Below are 20163 nucleotides of genomic sequence, written 5' to 3'. Positions count from 1 at the left end.
ACAGATGAGCAGTGAGGCACATTGCAAGGTCAACCTAGAGCAAAGAACACGAGGAATCATCATAATATTCACATAATAAACACATCGATTTTTATTGAAACTGTGAAAGAATTCAACAAAAAAGTTACCCGGACAACCAGCATAAACGAGATAGCCTACCTTTCAATTTTAAATATTATTTATATAGCAAGGTCGATATGCGTTGTGTCCATTTGAGGAGAAATGTTATCTTCCCCGATGTTGGAGTGAATACCTGAGGTTTTCTTATGTCTGTGTCTTTTGCAGATTATACAGTCAGGTAAATGGACAATTAGGAGCGCTTTCTATTAGGCTATTATTAGTGTTTGCAGCAACTAAACATGGCACACATGTTTCTTTCACGTGTCACAGGTAGGGCAATGTATCACAGATAGAAACATTCACTGTTTCAAACCAACAAGCGCTAAATAGCTTTCATTACAGTATAAGTTGATGTAAAAGGGAAAAAAGCAATGAGTTAAACTCTAAATATTATATACACGCCAATGTACAGCTGAATAAATTAATACCAATTGCATATTCTTGGATCCTTATAGCTTATTTACAGAATTTTCTTTTAATTACATAAATAATTCGGAAACAGTTGTCTGGCAGAAATGACAAGTTCTTATCAATTCATTAAACGGAACGTTCATTTCCCCTCCCTTTTGAAATATATATAGCCTAGTATTTATTTTTGGATGTAGCTTGTTTTCCTCTCTACACGTAGGCCTATCACCTTCAGCTGTTTATATGGGCCAAACTCACACCAATTGTCAATAGTAATGCAGTGCTCTTTAAAAATAAAACAAAACAAAGTAGCCTACGTCTATTGATTACATTAATAAAGATGTCTTTCTCAAGTCCTAAGACATTGCCACGATTTTGTAACTGGCGTTTTAATACGAACATGCTGTGTGCTGTGTTACCGTTAGTAGGCATACGCTGTTGGTATTTTCCTTCGTTTGTCCAAGTTTTAGCCATTACGCTTGAAACTCAAACGCATTTTGGCTTCTTGTATTATTGAATTGTGACAGTTGTCTGTCTGTTAAACAAAGGGTGGGCTACCCCAAAACATTTGACCTAGCAGTGAGGGTAGGTTACTCTCTCCTAAGGCCGGAAGCAAAACAAAAAAGGAAAAAAGCCTTTTGGTGTAATGTCCTGGACCTACAAAACGAAAAGTGATATTTCAAGCAAAGTCTTGTGGAATTATAATTCCAACTCAAATTACTTCGGAGAGTCTCTCGAAGGAGATCTCTCTCTCTGGCTCTCCAAGCCGCTTACTAGTCTCTGTATGTTCTGGAGTTCGTTGATGGAGTCCTTCAGGGCTGCTTTGGGGGAGCCGTTCCTCACACTCGAGCCTGCTTTGTGGTTATGGTGTTCAGGTGCGGGACTTGTTTCCCTGCTGCCGGATTTCGATGACTCGGAGCCTGGGTTTAGGCCACCTGGCAAGCCAGTGGTGAGTAGGTTAGTACTCTGAGGAATGGACACGGGGATCTGGTACGGGTTGAATCGGAGACGAGGACGCGAGTTGCTCAGGAAAGGATTCCTTGAGAGTGAGCTAGCGGTGCTAGTGGCGGGAAGGGCAGATGCCGCGGCTGCTGCGGCCGCCATGTAGGTGTATGGATAAGGAAACAGGCCACCGAAAGTCGGCATTGGAATGCCCTAAAATCAGAGGAAAGATTGTAGTTAGTACACTGTCCGAAAAGCTTGCGAAACCTTTAAAACATGCGGTGTTTAGTTGGCTAGCAGACCTTTGATTCTGTTTGACACGCACTTATTTTGTGAATTACGCACCTCACATAGGCTATTCTACAGTAAGATCAGACTGTTGCATGTTTAAGTAGAACAGTACCCTTTTAGGGTAGGGTCTACGCCACATTCATTCAGAAAATAATCTGATCGTCTCTTACCTGAGAGGCCAGCATATGCTGAGATAGATGGAAAGGAAATGGGTTCGGGGTACCCCCTGCAACGGCGGAGAGGCTGCCATTTTCCAAACCACTTGTTCCCGATACCGAGGCCAAAAGGTGCCCCATGCCCATGGCAGAAAATGCTCCCGGGCCCATGGCAAACTGTCCGGGGTGAAACAACAGTGGTGATCCGGTGTTTAAAGGGTTAAAAAACTGCTGACTGTGCAAGCCAGACAGAGCGAGGCTTTGTAAATGGCTCGCAGTGAAGTGTGAAGGGCTCTCCGTTTGGACCATCAGTGGGGAGAACCCTTCCTTGCTCGCGCTTATGCCACCGTTATCCGAGTCCTTTTTGGACAAATCAGTGGCGTCTTTCCTGTGCCTGCTCTCCGTTTTATCTTTCTCGAGGTTCCTTATGCTGAATATAGAGTCATTGTGCTTCCTGGCGTCCGAATATTCGTCCTTCTTTTCATGATTAGGCCTGTCCCTAATTCGGTCCTCGCATCTCGAGTTGAATGGGGATGGCGGCTCTGGTCCCGGGCTGTTCGATCCAGTACACCGCTCAGGGTCAAGTTCTTGCTCACTGTCAGTGCCCGTTTTTTCATCTGATGACATTTAAATTTAAACACAATAGAAAGTAAGTCAATAGACAATATATCAAAGATTGAGAAGTGGCAAATCTCACCTAGTTATGAATATTACAAATAATATAAGGATTTATGGCCTATTGTCTTCATTGGCTAATGGGGAAAAATAACTTGAAACGGCAGAGGGTAAAATATTGAAATGAAAAGGCTATTCTCAAACGCACCATTCAAGTATAACAATTTTGTGTTCAGTCATGATTTAGTGTTAACAAGCCCTGTTGGACCATTTCCTTCCCACATGTCAACACATGTCGTGTTTTATTTTTAGCAAAAGTTGTGGCAAAGAGTCATGTCAAATTATGAATACACAATTACATTTGCAAACACTATTTTGAAACGTCTATGGGAATTATTTTTGAGCTAAAATAGTTGTGCCCTATAGTGTTCTCATTCATAAACTAAACTGCAAAATGATTTTGTCTGCCTATGTTAGCCTTTAGCCATGTCAAAGGTTGGAGACCTAATTCCAGTTAGCCTGCAGGTTAATTGAACCTTTTCTTATTAATCTAAAATGTTTTTTTTGGTCGAAAACCACAAATTATGAAATATTATGGAGGAGTAATACATAACATTAACAATACAGTTTATATTAGGATACTTGAGTGTGCTTAATTAACCCTTCACTATTGTAAAAACACAAGGCTACACATTGCTTACAGTCCAATTTCTGGCCTACATAGGACCACCTATTTGAGGATAAATTCCTGTTTCTTACCTCGACTGGTTCGACTTAATCTTAGTGGGCTCGACACAGGTCCTGAGGGTGAGTGGACAGTGTCTCTGCCGGCTGTTGGCTCACTCGAAGAGGCGTCCGAATCACCCCCATCTCGGTCCGCCTTGCATTGATCGTCATACATGCGAAGTGATGGAAGGGTCAACTGCTTCCTATAATTGAGTTGGGATTTTTAGTTAAAGTATTTAGACAATCTTCAATAATCAAATTCAGGAGATCATGTGCAAGCCATGGCTAAAGTCGTTTGACATTCTGCATCTTATTTTAATTGTCATAATTTCCTCAAAGTGATGTTGGGACTAAATTAAATGACAAACTTGAAACTATATTATGTAGTTCTAGAAATATTGTAGTGTATGTGCTATACCTTTTCTCTCTCCTTCCATTTCCGGTATCTCTGAATCCTTTGGCAAAAGGATTGTTGTCTATCTTCAGCTGTGTTATCTAGAGAGAGAGGGGAGGGGGGAGGAAGAAAGACAACAAAATGTTACAATTAAAAAAAGTTATATAAGTTAAAAATGAACATATGATGAAGAAAGTAGCCAATTGACATATAGGTAATGTCATAGGTTTGCAAGCTTGGCCTATGGATCATGTGACTTAATTTATTCTGAAATTCTCTCACCAATGCGGTCTGTTAAACACCAAACATAGCCTACTAGTTGTAAATGAAGACACGGTATATTTTAAATTATTGATCAGCTTGATGGCGAGACATTATTCTCAGGAGCCCCATAAAAAAATTGGCGACTTAATATTTCTCCATAGACAGCCTATCTTTCAGCCAGAAAGGGAAAGTGGATAACTTCAACAGATGACTGTTTTATCAATAATTAATAATGTGGTTTGGATCACTACTGCAGTAGCCAGTTGGATAGTGTAGGAGGCAGCCAGTTACAGTGTTGCAGCAGTGTAGGCCCTACATCGCCTATACCCGAATTTTGCTTACCGAATTGGATCAACTCGAGAGGCCCGTGTTTTCCTCTCTTCACCTTGTATGGAACTCTTGAGGAATTCGTGAATTGACCAATCAGGGAGCCCACAGCTTTCTTGCCTTGCGTTTACCATCTGTCACGCTTTGATTGCACGGCCTCAGATACTGTGTAGCTCGCGGACAAACTGACGGGCTTAAGTGCCTTCTAATCGATTGTGACTCTTTGCCATAAATTTTACGATAGCAACAAGACCACCAATGCACCCCGAACACGATCACCAATTGGCTTAACGAGAAAATCCGTCCAATATAATAATATTACCATCAAATATATTACTGTCACGATTTCGGAAACCCCAGAATCACACTTTTAATCAAATTATCACTATTTGTTTTGAGTAGCCTACACTATTGGTAAAGTATGGATCTACAATTGACATGTTGGTGCTATAGACACAACCGAATGGATTTTGATCTGAACATAAGTTGTGTCAAAGTAATCATACAAGTTTGAACATTTTGACAAAGGCAAGTAATATTTTAAGAATGGACAGACCACAATTAAAGACAGAGCGATTGTCATCTAAATCAAACACCGATTTTACTTTGCCTATACCTGATGACTGCTCATGAACATATCTATAGGACTAAAGGTAAAGGTTTCTCAATTCATCTTACAAATTGGCTAAGCGTACTGGAACAAAGCAAAAAACAGCAAACAGAACAAAATGGCTCCTAATTTTAACCCCTTGTAGGAGAAATACAAAGATATTGTGCAAAGTAATGTTTGGTTTTGTTGGGACTCAAACGTTAACTGTTACTATATGCGTGCTTACCTTGTCGTTTTGATAAGCTGTGACTGCAACAAAGTCGGTCTCAGGAAATACATATGTCCTGAAAGTGCTGTAAGGGAGTTTCAGGATGTCGTTGGCTCTCACGATGTGGAATCTTGGTTGGTATTTGTGCATGGAGTTCAAAATCGTCTGAGGAAAACAAATACACATTTCAATGCAACGGACTTCACTAGGCCTACAGATTTATTTACTGTTCAACCACTATGCATTTTAAGTTTGGGCCTTTAATCACACCTGTTGTCGTATGCATTGAGGAGTTAGGCCAATATGTTTTGCTTGATATGTAGATTTGGTGGTTTTATTGTAGATGATAGGCTTATCAAGCAGTAAACGAAACAATTATCTGTAGCGCAGAGTATTTAGTTACAAAATGTTTTTTGTCGACTCTAATATTGTTTACTTAGTCATTGTTCCCTATGTGAATTATAAGACTGGACATTGTCATTCTCGACAAATCAGGCCTAGGCTGAATATTTCAAAATAATGTCAGCAACATAGCCTATTGCAAGTACTTCGTCTGGCATGTAAATGGTTAGATTTGTTTACAGTCGGCGCAGGAGAGTTGAAGACGCACTGTAACGATGGCTTCTATGTATTTACTTTCTTAGCATTAATCATTTCCCTTCACTAGCCTATTTTTACAGTCTGAAAATACAGCATATCAGGTTGGCGATACGGCGGCGAAACGTCCAGAGACCCCCGAGTGCATGCACACATTGTTTTTGTTACACACTCAGTCAAGATAAGTCGAAATGAAGATATCAACCCAGACGTCAAAACGTGCTCTGTATGGAGGCTCGCCTATCCATGCGAACTCCATGCCTGCTCCGTCTCCTTGACCCGATTTCTGATGCTTTATCCAATCATGCATTCATGACTCCTGATCGTCTCGAATAATGCATGAATAGCGACTACATGTAGACTACGTAATGCATGCAATATATAAACAGTAGCCTATGTCAAGAATATGTCGCACTAATAATATGTCAGACTAATAATATTCTACAGGGGTATTTGAAAACATATATAGGCCTCAGTAAGCAGTTGCAATAAAAATGGAAGTGTCACATTGTCAGAATATTTGGTAAATATCCAGTTAACCATCTTAAGTGAAAATTGTAGGCTACCATATCATAAAGCATAAATCATTAACATCACATTAACATAATCTAGCATCTAATATTAACTCATATTGCATATTACATAGCTAATATCTTAATTGGGTTACTCATGGATTGAGCAAACGGGATTCGTGCGTATGTGGACGTATAAAGTCGAGTACTTACAAATCCATGCTTGTCCGATATATTATTTGTGAGCTTCAGTTTATGAAAAGCAACAGGCTTGGCCATCCACTGTTCTCCCGTTGCTGGACTATCCGGGTGAATGTACATTCGCTTGGGCATCTCAGGGTCGGCTTTCCCAGCTACCATCCAGCGCGAGTTGTGGAACTTGTAGCGGCAGTCATCGGCAGCGACTATGTCCATCAAGAGAATATACTTCGCTTTTTTATCAAGACCATTGATTCGCACTTTAAAAGGGGGGAACATTCTCCTGAAAGAGAAATATGTCAGAGTGGAATTAGCTCAGTGGTTCATAAACAATGTGTTTCAAAGTAATACACCTACACAAAACATTAATGACAAAATATAAATCTTTTTTTTGTAAATTCCATGTAGCCTACATTGCCAGAAGATAAAAAACATTTAATAGCCTACATTAATTAAATTTTCAGCAAATGATTAGCAATACCCCAAACAAAGTATGCCAGTTCTATATTAAATGTATGGTGGGCTTGATTTACCTATTTCAATGTGAATGTGGATACGTCTGATTTCAGCTAAATGTCATTGCACTATTAGCCCCACTTAATCAGAATCCCAATCCACTTTTTCAAGTGACAGTCTGTTTACAAATCCAGAAGCTCAACTGTCATGACAGATTATTAAATGTATTTATTTATTTAGCATATTTTGTTTATATACACGTTTGCAAGTAGGTTATGTTATGCACCACTTACCAATTGCCTACACTTTTGATGATCGACCATTTCTTAAAAGGTGCAATTGATAGCCTATTTTACGGAGAATCAATAAGCTATTGTTTAACAAACCGATAAGACTTCAATCTACTTTTTAACCGTAGCATATAGAAAAAACAAATATAGTAGCCTTTTAAAACAATATTCTTTGTTTTAACACTATTTAGATGATTAATGAACTCGATTTTCATTGGTAAAAGAGGTCACAAAAACATGCGTTGAGTTGGTGGGTTAGGCCCTGAACTGAATTACTTGTTTTGTTTCTTTTGTCAACCACTCTTCTGTTAGATATTTTGTGAAACAAAATGTGAAGCTTTTACCACGAATACTCGGGTATACGTAATATGTACATGCATGTAATATGTCACATATTTGAATCATACTCTTACCTTCCAGATTTGGTTATAACCATCTCTGTTCCTATTTTGTGAAACTGATCCCATAGATCCTTGGCTTCCAGTGTGACTTTTGGGTCGTCATCTACCTCTTCATCGGGTTCCAGGCTCTTAAGACTGCGGAGGTGAGCCGCCTGATGGTGGTGGCTCAAAGACGGATGGAGCCCTGCTTCTGCGGCTCCAGCGAGAGCGTGGTCCGAAATCGGCTTTGTGAGTGCCCCTGGAGGCAAAGTGAGCGCCGGAAAGAAGGAAGGCTGCGCGGCCGCTAGAAAAGCTGACATAGGGAAGTCGGTCGGCCGGTGAGCGTGGAAAGGGTGATAAGCCATGGCAGTCCCTGTAAAAACTGGATCTCTCATCGGTGCATCCAAAAATAATAGTGAAATAATATACAGTGGTACAAAACCCCAGCAAGAAATCTGTAGGTCCGTCTCCAGATAAATGTATTTTGCAATAAACAGCCTACAGAAGTAATTCTGAATTGTGAAGGCACTCAGGGCGTATTTAAGTAAAAACCGGAATGGTAGTTCTTAAACTACTGCGTAAACTCCCGATGCTGGTACTTCCACAGAGTCCCGCAATATTATCAGTTAAAGTGAAAAGGCTATAACAAAGCTATGAGCGGAATCGGCTTCCCTGTCTCTCCACCGGTCGCTCTCTGAAAAATAAGATGTCTCTCTCGAAAAGCTAAAGCAATCATTCCACGCGGACGCGGAGTTGAAATGGTGAGATGTTGCCCCGTTCACTGTAGAACTGTGACTATCTCACATGTCCTTCCTGCCTCGATCCCAACACTAATGAACCAAGCCCCTTTGATTGCTGATTTTACGCTTTCTGGACCAATTGTGGGCCTCTATAGGCGTGGTTTTGACAGCTCCAGGCAGACTCGAGGAGAAGGGGGTGGACAAGAAGGTGTCGGAAGCATTAGCAGTAAGAAAACATGTCAACAGAATAAAATATTAACCAATGACAGGAAAGATCGGGAAATCCCACCCCCATCTCCAAGCCAAACACCGGGTCAGCCCTCAATTCTTGCCGGTGGAGACATCACCTCGGTCGGCTTGCGCTTTATAATCCCGATGAGGTACTCCTACCTTGTCCGCAGCAACTTACATTCCCGAAAGAGTACCCGAGTGGCATTTGACGTTTATAGCTTTACATTTGCTGTAATTATGTGGATAAATGTTATGTGTAGGCTACCGTGTATTTTATATTTTCATTGAGCCTGGGCTACAGCCTAGCTAAAACCTTTTTTCTTTTTTTTCAGATTCGCTGCTTGATTGTGAAAAGTGTTTTGTTTTGTGTTAGTCAATCCTCCCATAGGCTATGCCATTTCGATTCTTTAACCAGACTATTGTTGAAAAAATTATAGCCTAGGCTTCTCGGTGTGTGTATATAGCCTATATTTAGCCTTAATTGTAGCTAAATATTCACTCAGATGACTTGCCTTTATGCTGTTGCTAAGGTAAGGAATTCTATATTTCCCAGCTCCTGAAGGGTAGATATCGGAATTAAGTCATTACATTTAAGAATATTACATTTCCGCGACTCGCTGCCGTCTTGAACAACTTCACGGGAGAGACAGACGCTAATAAACCGGACATTGCCTCTTTAAAGAAAGCCCCGGGTCATTCGAAAAGCGCACTTTCTGCGTCGAGGAAGAAAACGATGAATGAATTGCCAGACAAAAAGGGACAGTAAATGTGGTGAGTGCTTACTTAGATGCATTCAAAACGATGTATTTGCCCTTTAGCGTAGTGTGTTGGTGCAAAGTCTTCAAGGAATACAGGCTATATAGGCTACTATTCATATTTTTTTGCAAATTTCTTGCAAACATTTTATTATCAGAATACTGTAATTTGAGCTTCGGAAGAATAACATATCTATAAACGGTTAGTCATATTTCTTGCATCTCGGTAAACTATTTATTGCATAGTCAGGAGGAGTCAGGAGTCATAGGAGGGTGGTATCCTCATAGTGTGCAAGGGCACATCAGCGTCCTGAGTCGCATGGACATATTGTTGGTCAACCCACATACAGCAAGCTACATAGCACACTAAAGACTGATGTGCGACCCCCAAGCAGACCGTCTTGGTCTGAGCGCTGTTGTGTGTGCCTTTAAGAAATCCATTCTTGGGCCCCTTGATCAACTTCGGTTCAGTTTGTTAAAGAACCGCTTGGCGCCAGTCGGCTGACGTACCACAATAAGAGCAGTCTCTTGTCACTTCATATTTACTCTAAAATCCTTTAGCAGCGCTTTCCAATCCCCTCACCATTCACGCCAAAGCTGAGGCTTATGCTCGAGTTTTAGGCTGAGAATGCTCTCGCCGTGATTATTACTTCGCGTCAAAATGTGAGAATTTGGATAAACAGCGTTTCTGTCTAGATCTGATCCGGGGAGACATGCTTTGATCTCCGCCGTAGACTTTATAGTTTTGGCTCTACTCCCTCAATCCAGAACATCGTCACTTCGACATAAAAACTGAAACAAAAACTGATAATCCCTCCGAATGAATCTGTCAGAGACAAACTGCACATTTCCGATTAACCCTTTAAACGTCAGCATTTTGTGTAGCCTGTGTCTGTTTTCCTTTTGTTTAAACAGAACACATTCATCGAACTTATAAACTAAGCATAATTTATAAGATATATATCAGAAATGGTTAGACCTACATATCCCTGCGTATATAGCCTAGCCATATATATTTTTAGTGTGCACTCATTTTGAATATAGGCTAATGCACATTGCAAATAGTTTTGTTTGGATGCAATCTTGGTGGTAAAATGCTTTTTAAAATACTTACAAGTTGCATCGTGGTTATAAATGTGTTTCAAAATAGTTATTCACGAATGGAAAACTAACCTCTTAGGATGACCGAGCTAGGGTTTGTCAGGCACTTGTTGCTTTTCTGATGGTGGTAGAGCTGGCACCATAATCATGTTGTGGGATGTTATTTAGGCTATAATAAAAATTAATACACTTTATGTAAACGTAGCTATCCAAAATAGATTTTTCGGCCTTGTTCACGCTTTTTGGAGCACAGATGAAATGATCACAGGTGCACAGAAAGTCATTTTCGCTGTAGGCTACCATGGTTAAAAAACAACAACATAGTGAACACATTTCACTAAGGTTCGGAACTTCTATGGGTCGTTTGCTATATTTGACACTCCTGAGTCAATCGATGAGAGTAGGTCCTTATAGTTCACATTTTTCAAATCATTATTTTAATTTGACCTTTTATTTTCAAACCTATAGTTTTAGTCTATCTCATCCTGAAACAAAGTGGATGTAGATATATGTGAACACGTCCAAGTCACAGGTGCACACAAATAAAATAAACTTGCTTGAAATAAACAAGTGAAACAGCACACTTCCTTATCCACGCTCATTAAATGGCCTACATTTGAATAAGGAAATATCTTGCTGCATACTTCACTGTGGCTTCAGGTCATTGAAGTGAGACATTCTCTATCCAAACAGATGCTTCTGTCAGACTTCGGAGCCACATTCTGAGTGGAAAAAAAGATTAGCAACACACACAGAATGTTAATGGGTTTCGATGTATATACTTAAGGAATTGATTACATCAACAATGGTTTTGCAATTACGCTCCATTTGTTTGCTCTGTGTATCCTCAATGTACACATTTAAATAGACAATTATGCAATCAACCGACGCGAGGTTCTTCCAGATGACTAAAACCTCGTCCCTGCTAAGTTAAGTAACATTTTGCTTATGAACCCAACTCTGAACTCAATGGTTGCCATTGACACCTGTAAGGCAATCTGACCAATACAAAGTTTTATGAAGGAGATTTCAAATAATTTTGGAACCGGAATATAATGTAGTAGGCCTACAATAGCTTACAACCTTTGTCCTTAAATAGTTAGCTCAATCGAATTGCTAACGTTAGGTAAAAATGCACGGAAAGGAATATGCGGCGCCACGGGATCATTCGGAGACCCGTGTTATTGATACGCTGCAGACTCTGATTAGGAAATAACGGGGCACTGTACGCCTTATTTGTCTATAACACGGTATTGTTCTTTTTTTCACCCTCTACATTGTTACTCTTCACTTTCATCTTTTCATCTTCTCTTCCCATCTCGCTGCATCATCTCTTCTGCTATATTTAGCCGGTAGACTGAGGCCTTGGCGCCAGACCGTTTAAGACCTGTCAAAGTCCCTCATATTTCCCCTTGTCACATGTATACCCAGCGCCTCCTCCAGCTACCACCAACCCCCTCTCCTCTTTCTTCCCCATCGCTCTTTCATTCTCTCATTCTCGCTTTACTCCCCTTCTCCGACTCTCTCTCTTCCTTTCACTCGTGCACCCTCTCCCTCATTCTGTCTGTCTGTCTCTCTCTCTCTCACACACACACACACACACACACACACACACACACACACACACAGTTGCCTGTTTACATTTTTCTCAATTTCTTTTTTTCTAATTAAAGCCGTGGATTTAATCACTTTCTCTCGGCCTCTGCGAACTCGTAATTTGCTAGTGTCCGTGCTGGCCTTGTCTCATTGACCCGTGTCAGCGGGACTGCCTGTGCGCTGTCCTGTTCGCTCGACCAAATTACGACAGATTGATGAAAAATGACAAGTCTCAGTAGCAGTATCCCCCCACAGCCCCTCAGCGCACGGCATTCCCCTGGTGTTATGCACCATTCGAAATAAAGCTCGGTACCTTCCATACCAGAAAATGCATAGACAGTTTTTGCAGAGCTTTACACGGTAAAATTATCCTTAAAAAAAGTTTGCTAATATCGGATAATCAGTGTCATTACGATGAATGCCTAACCGATTGATGTCTGATCATCCAATACGACACCCCGACCAGCTCAAGTCCAAGAGTATATGCCTATTGTAGTTCATTTATTTCGCCTAAGATTGGTCTGTTTTTACCCGACGTGCTCATTAGTTGAAAAGCACACGTCTTGAGAAATAGCACCTATCTCAGGTAACAGGTGGGGGCGCTAAAATGACCCATGGGAATCCAGGAACACCTCTCTCCCGTTAAGACTCACAGAAAACATTCAATTTCGGTAGCCTAGCCTACACTATACAGTACGTAAAATTAGGTTGACACCCTCACAGTAGTAAAACCGAACCTTTTTAGCCAATGTGTGGAAGTTTATGAAGTTTAATCAATGCTTTTGGTTGAGAGAAGGTTGTTTGTTTTATGTACACTTTTTAGTTTTTAACGTCACGGCCTTTTGTTGACACAGACAAAGGTTATTGAAACCATTTAAAGTTTTTGTATTTTATTTTTTTTATAAATTCTTGGTCTGGCTATATGCTAAATTTCTAACTCGTGAATATCGCAATGGAAAACGAAATGTGACGGAGTAGCTAGTCCTGTTTCCCAATGGCTATGGTTTTGGTTAGGCTATATTAATTTTAAAAAGTTACAATAATTTAATGTCTTTTTTGACAGGTAAGTTATGGCAGCAAGTTGAAGGTGTGGAAATCTCCAAAACTTTAGGGACATTCCCAGCACATCCTGCATGTGGCCATCCCTCTCCTCCCGGCTCCCTCTCTTCCCATCAACCAGTTCTGGTTGCGCCTCTTCTGTGCTGCAGGTGGGTTGCGTTTTCAATTAGAGTCTGTGTCATGACACTGGTATAGTTACCATGACTCCTCTTGGGTCAACTGGAGTGATAATAAAAGGAAAATATCGCAGATATGTTTTTCGAGTGTGACCATAAAGCGTATAGCTTAAAAGCACCCGCTAGTAGCCTATATATAATCTGTTATAAAATCAATTAGCCTATGAAGCACTGGAGAGTTGAGTGACAAGTGCTAGGCCTACCTGTTTGATTCCGTTAATAAAAAGTTTCCCGTGCTTATAATATAATGTGTGTGTTGGAATGCATATTCAAAATAGATCGGCAAAGGTTAATGACGAGCCATGTAAACACTAAACCGGCCGATAAATAAAACACCACTATTTGGTCTATAATTATGCAACATTTGGAGTGAGAGTTCGGGCAGACATGTCGCTTGAGTAAAATCATGTCAAAATGTAGGAAACATATTAGTTTTAATTTGAATTATTCTTACACCTGCAGCTTAGATAACCTGTAGTTTCAATAACTTATTAGTCTACCGTTAAACAAGTGTTTATCACTGATTAATGGCATTTTAATGTCTGAGAAGAATTTCACACTTCAGCTGCAGCCTATCAGTGCCCTTTATCGTCTTTAAGATAAGGTGATCTAATCGAAGTCTTCAGTAACAGACGCATTACGGTCCTTTGCTATTGAAACCTTACTGACAATGATTTACGCTGTCTGTGCTGCAGAACTAAATGGCCTGCAGACTTAGTTGTTGCCTTGATTTTCTTTCTCATTCCTTTCTTCCATCATCCTTGCCTTGGTTATCTGGATAAAGTTAGTAGTTTAACTTTAGTCCCTCGGCATTACTAATTTGAATCCAGACAATTGTCTAGTTACTCAGTAGTAGTGTAGCCTAGTTTAAAGATAGCAAAAATTCCAATGGGCTACAGAAGCCATTGTTATGTAAACCTTGAAGATGTGCTATGTGTATTTGAATAATGAGTTGGTTTTTCGAGATTTACGTAACATTGCTCAAACGAAACGTAAAAGCCAATGCAACATTGATATGAGGTTAACACGTTACACGCTAAAATAGTGGATTGTTTCAGAATTTGATTTCCAATTTGACGACAACATTTAATCGTATTAAAGGCGATGCAAAATTACCTGAGGTCCGGGGGAAATTATGTTATTCATATCATACTTCAATTTAATGAGAGAAAAAGCACGTCTGCGTGTTGGATTTAAAACGTTGCCTCTCACATGATATTCTATCATTGAATTAGAAATAAGTGTACACATAGCCTGAACATAATCTTGTTCAAAATAACGCAATTATAGCTGTCCATATGCGTCTATTTATGACAACGTTCTCAACTCAGCATTGGCAAATATTTTCACATTATTTCAGCACTTTCAACCCAACACATTTCACCACTTACCTATTTTAAAGTAATCAATGTTAAATTAAGTTATGGCAAATGATGGTGTGTTCGTTTGAAACATGCTAGACAAGAATGCAAACACCCCGAAGACATTCTGTATGCTTAAGGTGTAACATTATAATTAAACAAAGCGCCAAATATCCATCAAATGTCTGGCATTACATTTATTGATTTTTTTTCGGCATAATCCTTGCCTTCAAACGACAAAAATAATATGGTCCCTGATTGATTTCAAATGTCAAACGACATGACACGACACCACAAATGGAGTTACCAAAGTCATACATCAGTTCAAATATCCAGTTTTAGACTCAAATAACCAGTTGCATGGGAGTTTGCAGACTAGTTTACACACCCGTAAAATTTGTTTATCAGCCTATGTAAATATATTTGGAAGTGGGAAAAAGTGTTCATGAACAGACATCAGTACCATTTTTGTTGTTTTGAGAAAGGTTGACGTTGTATTGGATTATCTAATTGCGAGCAAATATTAGGCTTTATTGAAAATATTTTTTTCTCCAGATATGACAAAAACGGTGGAAGTCTTTGTATTTCAGTAGCCTCGGCCTACTATATTGAATAAAGCCATGCCGATTTCTTAAAGTTATACATCTGTGGCGCCACACTCCATCATAGCTGCCTCTTCATGTACCCTCTCTGGCCTCTTCATTCACAGGGTGGGCAGAGAATGGCCATCAGGGAGAGAGGGTGAGACCTGTTGGCGCTGCCAGCCTGGGCATTGGGCCCTCTGGGAGCCATTGGCATGCAGGGCAGCATGTTTCTGTGAAGTGCAACAGGGCTCCAGTGTCCACACAGGTCAGGGGAGAGTGCCAGGGCGCGCTGGCATGGCTCGCTTTGCTCGAACCCATTCATACACACCCATAGTTTCAGAATCATGGCGGATTTGGCTCATCTCGAAGTAAGTGCCCACTGAAACACAGGAGGCTTGCTCGGATGCACATGTAGCAGCTTGCAGGGTGGACCACCCTCTCACTTGCTATTCCTGCTTATGCTATTACAGGATGTTGACATTCATTTTTCAAAGAAAAAGACAAATCCTTAGCAATCTCTGTGTATAAGTACATTCTGGTAAGTATGAAACGCATTGTATTCACTGGGAGTTTTACACAATAAATGACTGTTTGGATAAGAGCACACTGGTGGTGTCAGCTTTTGTCACTGATAACAGCATATTTTCTTGGTACAATGTCGTGAATTCTGAATGATGTAATTTAATTACAATTGGCTTGTTCATTTTAGGTTAAAGAATACTGTATTTCCAGTACCAAACTGTACATTGTCATAACACCTAAACATTGTTTAGCTATTATCCAGTATTTTTATGAACAGTGGTGACAACACAATTGGTTTCACGTTTTAAGAACTACAAACACATATTTCCCAAGTCTTATTTTACTTTAATTAACGTAAAGCAAATAATGACTTGGTATTTTACAAAGCATTACAGTCAGTATCAAGCATGTTCTGCATTACGGTGAATAGAGTCATGCCCTTTTCTGTAACATGCATCATTATGACAACTGTGGCACATAGTTGTTCAGATGAGAGAAAGGGATGTATCATTTAACTTTATACAATTCTCTTTAAATGAAAACAAACCAGAACAAAGAACATTTTCAGAACCCGTTTTTTGTTAGCTAATGTGACTTTTATTTTCAATAGTGCATCAGGCGTTGATCAAGTCATATGTGGTATGCTCAAGTATAGTGCTGACTCATTTAGACTGTTAGAAAAGCAAGCTGGCAAATTGTGGGTTTAGGTTCAACGACAGATTACATTTTTCTACAGCACATGCCTCTGGCTTCATCATAATCCAAATATGATGACATCAGAGGAAGACAGTGACACCCAAGGTTACCCACAGAAACCACGGTGACTTACCAAATACATTCTAAACGTATTAATGAAAAAAAGGAATTGGTCACAATTTGCAAATATACCAAGCAGCTACACTTTTCTCAGACGGTTTAGCAACTACAAGTAACTGAGTCAAATTAATCATCTAAAGTGAGCTATGAGAAATATGTCAGATTAAGTTAATTTTTTTAAAGCCCATCTAAATGCATAAAAGCCAAAAACAAACATATTTTCACCAGGAGGTTATGAGAACATGGAAACTGGTTTCCCTCACACGTACACACAGGTGGAGGGGGCGTGATCAGAAATAATTAGCTCCACACTGGTGAGTAAATACAACTTTAACAACAGATCACCAGACACGCTGCTCATTCAAACACACACACTCAGATTAGCCGACAAAGCAGAACACGGTCTACCTGCCATGCAGACTGGACACGCACACTCAAACACACACCAGGCCAGGTAGGCCCACGAGCCACTCTGCGGGGAGAAGAGAGAGCAACATCATTTACCAGGTAATCATCACAAATATGGAGTGGTTAGACAGTCACAGGCTTATTATTTGAAAGGAGGTCACTGTCTACAACCCAAAAGGGCCTTTTAACGGAAGTGGGCAAGTTTGAAATGTTGCCAACAACACATTGCTATCTGAATATAACGAGGCAGACTGTGTGCCCCCTGGATTGTCTTGTGTAGGCCTGCAGGGAGGAGGGCTGCCGTCTAGGGGAAGCTGGTGGGGAAGAGGCTGAGGGGCTGGTTCTCGTTGGTGGGCAGGGGCGAGCGGTAGCCCTCAAAGTTCCGGGGGATGCTGCCGCTGGTGGAGCCGGAGCTGTTGCTGAGCGTCTCAATGCTGCCCTCCCTCTGGAGCTCTGTGGAGGGAGAGAAAGGAAGAGAAGAAGAGACGAGAGAGGAAGAGAGGGAGGATGACATCAGGTAACAATTATGCGTCGTGAGCAAATTAATAATGCCACGCAAATGTATTATTTTCACGGTTTTTGTAAGTTCTTGAGTGTGATGAGCTCATCAGCGCTTCTCCTTGAACACCATTTTCTCGTCTCCGGTCTCTCCTTGTTTGGTTTGAGGAAGGCCGTACAGTAAATCAGAGGTCCTTGCTTCCCTAAAAGAGAGGAGGCCTGCACATGTGCCCGACACGACCCAGGACAACACGCTCTCCCAAACACCTATGAGTCATCTACGCTGTCGAGCATCCCGGACATCCATCAGAAGATGTATCTGATCCCAGTGAACACACAAACCCCCCCTCTGACCAATGACGCTGGGGGGAGGAGTGGCTCTCTGACAGTGTATGCCAGCTCCCTCCACCACCATACCTCACCCCACCCCTTACTATTATTGGAAACGTCCGTGGCCATACGGAACATATTACAGATATTACATGCCGTAAACCATGTCTGTCGATATATGTATGCGTGGAATGGTATGTGCGGCAGTGGAGAATCGTTGGTGATGTATGTGGTGCATTTTGACATAGATCAGGCATATACCTGTCATGTTGTCAGCGTCGTATTTGATGTGTTATTGCGGCTCTCCCATTAAACGACGGTGGGCAAACGGTGCCGGTGCGTGCCGGTGAAACAACATACTGTACGCACCCACAAACAAGCTATAAATACGCACGTCTGCCAGGCCGTTTACACAGGGGGCGCTTCACATGGAGAGAGTCCAACAGTCCAACATAACACAAGTGGCTTGACACCTGGGTAAAATTTAGGGCCCATAGATCTGTACAAGGACGGATGGAGGGATCCAGATACACACACAGTGTCAGGCTCTGTTCTCCTACAGGATGAATGGGAAGTCCTGGTAAAGGCTGCTGACCTCATATGAAAGCTGTCAGTGGGGTACAGGACGGATGTGTGTGTTGTAGGAGGGGTGCGGCTAACATACCCCTGCGACAGGAGCCTATAAATCCTAGCGTGGAGACTGGAGGGAGAGTAAAGCACATCAGACAAGTATGGCCTCTGCTCGGGCTGGTATACAACACAGGCCCACAGACGCTCCACAATCCAACTCGATACTACTCAATACTCCATATACACCCTCAGCGCATCACTGGAATGTGTCATTCAGAATCACTCTAATCCAACCAGTGTGATAAATGCAATATGTTCTCAGCTGAGGTAACGTTCAGGGTTGGTGGGAATATGAATGAACACACAGATCCTTCACAAAGGTCATCCAATCAGGTGCCCTCTTCTCTCTGTGATCATGCAGGACATCCCTTATCAGTTTGACCCCAGAGTGTTAAACCAGCACCTAGTAAACCACAGTGATTAGGTCGGCCAGAACGCAAATCTGTCGACTTGGCATCCCGGCCTCGGGTTATCCAACCTGCTCTGGGCCGAGCGCTGCCCTTCCTCGCATGTCTTCCCACCTCCTGAGCACTTTCTCATTTGCCACAGTACATGCAGAGAAAAACACCAGCACAGCTGAAGCTGCCCAGAGTAATCCCAGGGGTCGATGACTGCAGTCACACACACACACACACACACACACACACACACACACACACACACACACACACACACACACACACACACACACACACACACACACACACACACACACACACACACACACACAGAGAGAGAGAGAGAGAAAGAGAGAGAGAGTGGTGGGGATTTATCAGTAAGCAGATCCCAGTCAACTGTAATGATATCACTTTCCCGGGTCTTGAGGCATGCAGAGGTGGTGGCGGCACCCAGACTGAGCCCAGCAAACACCTCTCCCCCTGCCTCCCTCCCCGGCTGCCTTCACCTCAGCCTCATTCCTGCCTCCATCATAGCCTCTGCATAGCCTCACCTTAACCCCTAACCTTTATGCTAACTCCTAGCCTAGCGCAGACTAGCTCCAGTGTAAGCAGTGTTATTGTAGACGTTGCAAGCTGCTGAACACCCTGTGTAAAGCCCCTGAGGTCTCACTAGTGCGGCCCTAATCCACCTCATTGTGAGACTGCTAGGAGCCATTCAGTGAGAGGCGTTGGTCTTAACCTTTCACGGCCCTCACACAATCCCACAGAGCTCTCATGTTGGCCATCTTTTGTTCAAGGGGGAGTGAAGTCACTGTGTAACACAATACGGTCATTAAGCTGGAACTTTCCTCCAATGGGACTTAAATGTACATTAAATGCACATTCAGTACAGAGGCTCATGAGGGAATTGAACCTATGATTATTCAGCTGCACCCCAGCACACTGAGCCACTGGACTATGGTTCTGCAGAGAGTTGTATCTTCAATGTGGGTGAGCCTATTTCTTAGATAAGGATGTAGAAGCACTGAGAGAAAGCCTTTGATGATAAAAGATTGAGCTATTTTCAGAGCTAGTGTCTCAATCCAGCAGGGATGGAGTTAAGCTCAATGGCAACTAGCAATAACACTGCGCCCCCGCCCTCACAGTAAATACCTCATTACCAAGTGGACTGTGGAAATGTCCAGAAATGGTCCAGCCTCAGCTGGGAATGGTCTTAATCCTCTTACATTCCCCTCTTCTCACTTCAGCCCGACACACACACACGTACACGCACGTACACACACAAATACACAAAATGAAAAAGCCTTATGAAGGGAAACATACTAAACATATACCCCCCCACCACACACACACACACACACACACAAACAACATACACAAACAACATACACAAACACCCCCACCCCCATTGGGAGCCTGTTAGTGGCGTGCATGTCTGTTTGCGGTGGTGCGACTGTATTGAGTT

General features: G+C 41.7%; 2 protein-coding genes and 1 long non-coding RNA gene across 3 annotated transcripts in view; 1 reads left to right on the top strand and 2 right to left on the bottom strand.

Moving 5' to 3' along the window:
• Positions 1 to 67: 67 nt before the first annotated feature.
• Positions 68 to 8346, bottom strand: tbx2b (T-box transcription factor 2b). Its single transcript, XM_062473143.1, has 7 exons — positions 7527 to 8346; positions 6383 to 6650; positions 5079 to 5225; positions 3676 to 3752; positions 3291 to 3460; positions 1932 to 2533; positions 68 to 1683 (listed from the first exon to the last, which is right to left on the bottom strand). Exons 1-7 carry the CDS (start codon positions 7886 to 7888, stop codon positions 1246 to 1248), a joined length of 2064 nt encoding a protein of 687 aa, XP_062329127.1. The 5' UTR covers positions 7889 to 8346; the 3' UTR covers positions 68 to 1245.
• A 217-nt stretch (positions 8347 to 8563) lies between these two features.
• Positions 8564 to 15656, top strand: LOC134029141 (uncharacterized). Its single transcript, XR_009931620.1, has 3 exons — positions 8564 to 9235; positions 12980 to 13124; positions 15222 to 15656. It is a non-coding gene; the product is annotated as an uncharacterized LOC134029141 (long non-coding RNA).
• A 1-nt stretch (position 15657) lies between these two features.
• The window catches only part of bcas3 (BCAS3 microtubule associated cell migration factor), a 196725-nt gene continuing 192219 nt past the window's right edge, over positions 15658 to 20163 (bottom strand). The window contains exon 25 of the mRNA XM_062473142.1: positions 15658 to 17295. Within this exon, the coding sequence (XP_062329126.1) occupies positions 17147 to 17295 (149 nt within the window). The 3' untranslated portion in view covers positions 15658 to 17146. The remainder of the gene's footprint in view (positions 17296 to 20163) is intronic.

The sequence above is a fragment of the Osmerus eperlanus genome, chromosome 11 (genome assembly GCF_963692335.1).
Source record: "Osmerus eperlanus chromosome 11, fOsmEpe2.1, whole genome shotgun sequence".
Lineage (NCBI taxonomy): Eukaryota > Metazoa > Chordata > Actinopteri > Osmeriformes > Osmeridae > Osmerus > Osmerus eperlanus.
Note: the sequence above shows the minus strand (reverse complement) of the source record. Positions and strands in the feature narration are given on the sequence as shown.

Excerpts from the sequence above, each read along its gene's own strand:
- tbx2b (XM_062473143.1), bottom strand. The coding sequence starts at position 7,888 with ATGAGAGATCCAGTTTTTACAGGGACTGCCATGGCTTATCACCCTTTC. Across the intron at positions 3,753-5,078 it reads CAGCTTATCAAAACGACAAG|ATAACACAGCTGAAGATAGA; the intron begins GTAAGCACGCAT and ends CTCTCTCTCTAG. Across the intron at positions 2,534-3,290 it reads ATTAAGTCGAACCAGTCGAG|ATGAAAAAACGGGCACTGAC; the intron begins GTAAGAAACAGG and ends AAATGTCATCAG.